This window comes from Chrysochloris asiatica, unplaced genomic scaffold (assembly GCF_000296735.1).
Source record: "Chrysochloris asiatica unplaced genomic scaffold, ChrAsi1.0 scaffold00003, whole genome shotgun sequence".
Classification (NCBI taxonomy): Eukaryota; Metazoa; Chordata; class Mammalia; order Afrosoricida; family Chrysochloridae; genus Chrysochloris; species Chrysochloris asiatica.
Genome location: NW_006408521.1, coordinates 26312158 through 26319544, shown reverse-complemented (window position 1 = coordinate 26319544; position 7387 = coordinate 26312158). Strand labels below are relative to the sequence as shown.

General features: G+C 39.5%; 1 protein-coding gene across 1 annotated transcript in view; it reads left to right on the top strand.

The window, feature by feature from the left end:
• Positions 1-7387, top strand: part of DNMBP (dynamin binding protein) — a 112119-nt gene that overhangs the window by 77270 nt on the left and 27462 nt on the right. Inside the window, exons 8-12 of the mRNA XM_006831463.1 lie at positions 587-690; positions 794-838; positions 1642-1772; positions 2685-2789; positions 6091-6219. Coding sequence (XP_006831526.1) covers positions 587-690; positions 794-838; positions 1642-1772; positions 2685-2789; positions 6091-6219 — 514 coding nt within the window. The remainder of the gene's footprint in view (positions 1-586; positions 691-793; positions 839-1641; positions 1773-2684; positions 2790-6090; positions 6220-7387) is intronic.

The window sequence follows — 7387 nt, the reverse complement described above, 5'->3', positions numbered from 1 at the left end:
AATTTTCAGAATAATAAAAAAAAAAAAAGAGCATAAGGCCTCTTTTCCTGATGAAGCTAAACAGTTGTTTGGTTTTAAGAAAACTTCTGAGGAAGGTTTGTATCTAATCTTTAAATTGCTATGTCACTTTGATCCCATACCAATAGTTCTTAAAAGAACACAATACCCAAGCAACACATTTTTACTAGTTAAGCTAAACTATTGTTTGGTTTTAAGAAGACTTCAGGGGATGTTTTTGGTTTTCGGTGTAAAGATTAGCTCAAGGCAGTAGTTTCAGGGGCTCATCCAGTTCCCATGGCTCCAGAAAGTCTGGAGTCCACAAGAATTTGGAATTCTGTTCTGCATTTTCCCCCTTTGATCAAGAGTCTTGTAAAGAATCTTTGATAAAAATATTGTTATGGTATCCGGGCACCATCCAGTTCTTTTGGTCTCATAGCAAAGGAAGCAGTTGTTCATGGGGCCTGTCAGCCACATTTTTCATTTATTTCTCCTAATCCTGACACTCCTTTGGACTTTCTATCTTTGTTGAAAATACCTCGATTTGCCCATCTTTCTGAGTTCCATCATTCCTGCCTGCTTTTTCCAGCACTGTCCAGGCAAACCGTCTGCTTTTCCTTTACGAGATAGAACCAACTGTGCTCTTCATGCCTCTCTCATCACCTCTTGTTGAGCTCCTAATTGGGACGCTCAGTCAGTGAGTATGGAAAGTGTGCTGAACTGTTTTGTTATTCCTATTTGCAAAGACTCCACAATATCATGTCACCTCTTTGCCTGCTTCCCACTATCTCCACAGCTATAATCATTTCTGTTATCAGCTTCAACGAGGTCACCTACGCTGGTATGTAACCTTGACGGGCTGTTAAAGGTCTATGGCCGCCTAGTCCTTTCTCTTGGTTTTCATCCTAATATGATTTAGTCTTCATCTTCTACAACAGCAAAGTGTGCCTTTTTGCTGTCACTCTATCCCTTGCTATTTTATGCTTTTATCTTGGCTTTTCTGAAGATTGTGCTTAACATGTGACATATTAGTTTATCATTTTACTGCGGGATGTAATTGTATACACATCTCAGTTGTATATGAGATCATTTAAGGTGGTCTTGTAAGACAAGTACTATTTTCTACATTGTGTTGAAAAGGAAAATGAGACTCCTCCAAAGTTAAGTGACTTATCTAAGGCCATCCCTTAAGTAAGTGACAGACCCAGGCACTGAACTCAGATATCTTCTTGACTCTGAATCTTTGGTTCTTTTCCTTACGCATATGCAACCTTTCCTCCTGGTCTTTAATCCTTCTCCGAGCTGGTCACACAGTCTCTCTTTGCTTTCTTCTAGGTATTATGTTTGTCCACAAATGAGTGTTTATATTCATATTCTGTCTCTACTCCTTAATTCGAAATTCATTGCAGTTAAGGGCTAGTTTGGGTTTTGCAGTCTCATTTTGTGACTCACTAATATTGGCGATGTAGGATCAGCACTGGACTGTGAACCACAAGGTCGGCAGTTCAAACCCACCAGCTGCTCCTTGGAAACCCTGTACAGGGTTTCTATGGGTCGGAATCGACTCGATGGCACTTAACAACCACAGTATATCCGTGCTCAGGAAAGCATTGTCTTGACTCACCAATTTGACTCTCTCCCCAGTCCTCAAGTACCGTAAGGGTGATGAAGATAGCCTCATGGAGAAAATTTCCAAATTAAACATTCACTCCATCATCAAGAAATCCAACCGAGTTAGCAGCCACCTGAAGCATCTCACTGGCTTTGCTCCTCAGGTGAGATCCATGTACCTGAAGGTTCTGCATGCCTGGGACAGACGTTCAGGGTTCCCAGGGCAACCTGCGTAGTGTAGATTGGCATGTTTCCCTTCTTCTTACCTCCTCTGGTATGTGTTAGCTGGTGGATGCAGGACTCCAAAGCTGCTATTAATGTGAGTTCAACCCTCTATTGATGAGCTGTTTAGTGTGGCCAGAAACAAACTGGGAGGCCACATCAGTCAACCTAGAGTCAAAGCATCTGTGGTACTAGATACTCATAGGACCTTATGATCTGTTTGGGGAGACAAAATTTCAATTGTAGACATGTTTAGAGATGATCTCATTCAACACCATATTGGTACAAAGAAGGAAAATCTTCGTCTAAGAAGCGGAGTGAGTTGAAGTTCGTTTAGTAGTTAGTGCCGACAGTAGAGCTGGAGTCTCCAGACATCGTTATACTATACCACGTCTATGCAATACAATTAGTGGAAAATACAAGCTAGACAATAATCAGTTACTAAGTTTTGCAGTTTGTTCTCTAAATGCTGTAATACAGAAAGACAGAGGCTTAATGAGGTGAGTTTCATGTCTGCTTGAGATTGAAGGGGAGTTGACAGTAGGTGAGAGAGTAACTAGGTGAAGGCATTGAGGCCAGCAGTATGACATGGGCCAGGGACTGAGGCTGGAGTCCTTGTATCAGAGTGAAGGTTTGATACCAGAAACACTGGGAAAGGAGGCTTAAAGGTAAGGAGGGTCTGTATGCAATCTGGAGGTCTTTCAAAGCCTTGTAAAGGTGCAGAATATATGATTCGGGGAACCATAGAAGGTTTAAAATTTGAACAAAAAATGTTTTTAAGAGAGATTATTTTACCAAAAGATAGAGTGAGGGAGAGTTCAAACTCACCGGTAAAACTTGTTTATTTTGAACAGATAAAGGATGAAGTATTTGAAGAAACAGAGAAGAATTTCCGAATGCAAGAAAGATTGATCAAATCTTTTATCCGAGATCTCTCTCTCTACCTCCAGCATATCCGGGTGAGTGAAGAAATCAGTCTAGTTAGAATCACATACAGTGTGATACCATTTCTCTAAAAACCAGTTAACAATCCGTTGTCTTCTGGTTGATTTCAATTCATGGTAATCCCATGAGTGTCAAGAGTAGAATTATGTTCCGCAGGGTTTTCAATGACTGAGTTTTGGGGAAGAAAAACACCAGGTCATCTTCCAAGGCATCTCTGAGTGGACTCGAACCACCAAACTTCCAGTTAACAGCCGAGTACATTAATAGTTAATGACACCCTTCACAATAGAGGATGATCTGATGTGATCATCCTCTATTTTCACCTAAGGACCTTGTCCTTGAAACCTAACTATATTGGTAAGTGAGGCGTGTGTGTGTTCATAGAAACAGAGTAGATGGAAATACACTACATGTGTAGCATTGGTTAGAGATGCTTACTGCAGAGAAAAATGGAAGTAGGAATGGGGAAGGAAAAACAGGGGGAATGTTTTAGTTCTTGCTCTATAATTAATATTGTTTCAGTGTTTGCAATAGGCACATATTTGTAATCTGTAATTGTAAATACTTTTAAAAGAAGGAACATTGAGATACATTTGCCATGTTCAGCTGGTACTTAGATCAGACTTTTGTTGGCATCCTGGTGTGGCACTATAGGATAAGCACTGTGCCACAAGGTTGGTTTGAGCTGCAATGTCAGCAGTTCAAATGCACCAGCTGCTTCTCGGAAACCAGGGTTGCTATGAGTTGGGACCAACTCAACGGCGCTTAACAACAACAACAACAACAACATCATTGCATAATTGCTAACTGGCATGATACCCAACTGGCAAACTGCTGAGAACCGTGGCCCACGCAAGCTGACTTGTAATGTTAACCACCACGGTCAGACTTACTTTTCCCTTGCAGCTTGTCTAGTGTATATTAAATAATCAGGTAGTAGATTTTTTTTACTACTATCGGATACCCAACTAGTTGATTCCTGGTGTGGTGCTGTGAGTTAATGCACCAGACTACAAAGCCGTTTGAACTGCAGGGTTGGCGGTTCAAGCTCACCAGTCACTCCTCAGACACCCTATATGATATCGTTGTGGGTTGAAACTGACTCAATGGCACTTAACAATAACAACTACTACTTGATACGTGATAAGTACCCAAACCAAACCTAGTGCATCAAGTCCATTCCAACTCACAGCAACCCTATATAGAGTGTCTAGGAATATCAGTCTTTATGGGAACAGGCCATCTCATCTTTTTCCCTTAGAATGACTGGTGGGTTTGAACTGCTGACCTTGCAGTTAGCTGTCCAGTGCTTATCCTACTGTGCCACCAGGACTCCTTGAGGAGTAAGCATACACATATTTTGTATGATTTTTCTAATACTATCTTAGGTATCTTCCTTTGTGTTTGCCCATAGATAAAAGGTCTAAGCATCATAAATACCAAATTATGAGATACTGGTAATTTTTGCTTAGGTACTTGATTTACCTTTGGAAATTATTAATGTAGCTTTTACTGCATTTAGGTTTTATTTTATTCCTAACCTTAAAATGGGCAGAAATCGAACATTGTGTAGCCAAGGAAACAAGGCTGGGCTTCAAAAGCTGTCAGGATTTAACCACGTCTTACTTATTTGCTCATTCAATGAATGATCATTGAGTCATCAAACAGAGCAGATAAATTTCTCCATTCACAGAGCTTACAATTTATTGGCAATGGGAGAGCGAGAACTAGTACACCAACGTTAGTAAAAATTATATTGTGTATTAGAATGTGTATGGTGTATTTTGTTCTAGGAAAGAGCAGAAGAGAGCAAGAGGACTCAGAAGTGTCAGAGTTTGAGTGGGGCAAGTAGGACTGTAATTGTCAGTAGGTGGTTAGGCAGCTGCTGTTGAGATGGTAACAATATGAGAAAACACGTAAGAAGAGATGATTCATTATCATAATCCCAAAGGAATCATATTTAATTTGATAACTTATTTTTTTGGTGAATTAAGAAGCACCCCGATTAGGGAAATGGAATGCATGGCTAATTGCATCCATTAACAGTTGCTTTCTTTGCCATGAGATCAGAATAACTCGATGGTGCCCAGCTACCGATATTAATGTTTTGATCATATATTTTACAGAAGAATTCTTATCAAAAGGGGAAAATATGAAACAACTTCAAATGCTCATGGAATTCAGAATTCCTCAAAACTATTGCCCTGAGAGCACCTTTAAGACCTTAAACCAGAAATATCCCCGAAGTCTTCTTTCAACGAAGTTAGCGTTGTTGTTGTATGTTGCCGAGGTCATTCTGACCCATAGAGATATGATGGAGTAGAACTGCCTCAGGGTTTTCTAGGCTGGAATCTTTACAGGATCAGAACACCAGGTCTTTTGTCTGGCAAAACTACTGGTAAGTTCTTACCACTGACCTCTGTTAAGTAGCTAAGCACTTGACCATTGAACTGTCAGGGTCCCTTAAACTAAACAGTGTAGGTAGCCCGGACTTAGACAACATATTCGATTACAAGGATCCACACTTACACCCATCTGTTTCGCTTTTTGTTTCTTTTTACACATCTTGTCATTAGTTATGTGTCCTACATACAGTGTTACAGCACATAATTTTCTTATATTATCAGTATTAGATGTTCACTCACAGATGATATATAATAATGATAATAATGAAAACCTTAAAAAAAAAGATATTCAACTTACATCAAAACCAACTTATGACAAAGTTATCGGAACTGTACCTTGCTGCAAGTCGGAGACTACCTGAGTAGTTTAGCTTAGTAAAGAATGTGGTGAGCATTGTACTCTTCTAAAGAACTATCTATAAATGTGAGATAAAACTGACACAAGCCACTTGAAAGATTAGACAGACAAATTTTTATGTTATTGTGGGAGGAACAATTTGGAAAAGGAGGATAAGAATGGTTACATACTTTAAGTAGTGTAATCAGTGTCACTGAATTTTACATGTAGAAGTTGTCAAATTCATATATGTTCTCCTAGGTGTATTTTCAACAACAAAAAAAAGAAAATATATTCTTTTTCAAAAAAGAAGAAATAAACTTCCAGCTAGGGGCATAAGGAAATGCTGTAGAAATGACGTAAGTCCTCACCAGTTATTCTGGAAAAGTCTTAGACTTTTCTCTGTGCCCCATAAATCATAATGTCTGACATACGTTCATAGCAAAGCTAGAATACTATATGAGTGAGAGTTTCAAGTTTTGAAACCTTTTGTTTCTGATTGCTACAGAGTGAATGGTAAAGGCTAGAAAGTTCTATTTGACCTCACCTGTGTTTATTTCCACCTGGCCCCAGGAATCGGCATGTATAAAAGTGGTGGCCGCCACAAGTATGTGGGATGTGTGTATGGAGAAGGGAAACAGAGAGCTGGAGCAGTTTGAGAAGGCGCACCGCTACATCAGCGATCAGCTCTTCACAAGTTTTGTAAGGAATACTTTCTTCAACCCAGTCTTCATAATCTGAGCTTCCTCACAGGGTTCTCTTTAATATTCAAGCCCCAAACCCATAGCTGTCATGTTGATTCTGATTCATAGTGACCCTATAGTATGAAGTACAGTTTCCTTAGGGATTCCAAAGCTATAATCTTTAGAGAAGCATCTTTCTCCCGTGGAGTGGCGGGTGGGTTTGAATTGCCAACCTTTTGGTTAGCAGACAAGTACTTAACCACTGCACCTGTACGGTTTCTTCTGTACCATTCAGCTCAAGAAAAAGGTAAGTCCACACAGATGTGCTCCTCACAGGAATACTCACTGTCCTTAGCGATACAGTTGACCCTTCTACAATGAGGGGGTTATGAGCACTGACCTCCAACCCCCGCAAGTCAAAAATCCACATGTAACTGTTGACTCCCCTAAAACTTAATTACTAATAGCTTACTGTTGACTGGAAGCCTTACCATAACATAAGCAACAATTAATACATATTTCATGCATTATATGTATTATACAACACCTACATAAAAAATGCATTTTAATACAAGATAAGGCATGTCACAAAAGTGTAAAATTTTGGCACCTGCTGATGTAGCTGCAGCAACAGCTTTGTGAATTTCCTTTTAATTTTTAACAGTAGTCCTTAAAGTGAATTCATCTGTCTTGAAATGGCAGACATCTATCTTGACTTGAACTTCAATCCATATCCAGTAATACAACTTTTTCTTGTCATGTCATGACTTCTCTGCTTCTTGGAAGCACTTCCAGCATCACTAGCGGCACTTCATAGGGCAGCCATGCTGTTACTCGAGCTTTAGGGCATTGCACTAACCATGTGATGTGAGAGATCACTTTGTACTGCCGTACACAGTTTACTGCAAACATGACCTATGCAGGGAGATGATCAGTATCACATGACATTTTGAGCCGGTACTTGCAACATTTGAGCTCACTGCAATAGCAGTGGGAGGTGGCTTCCACAAAATTATTACAGCAGTACCGTGTGTACTTATGCAGTTAATTTTATGCAGTTATGATTTCATACATAATTTGTTTATCTTTTTCTTGGCTCTGTAAGTGTTTGTGTGTACATTTCGGTAGATTTTAAATTTTTGTAATAAATTTGTATCTATTTTATCATTGTTGCTATTGTTAAGTGC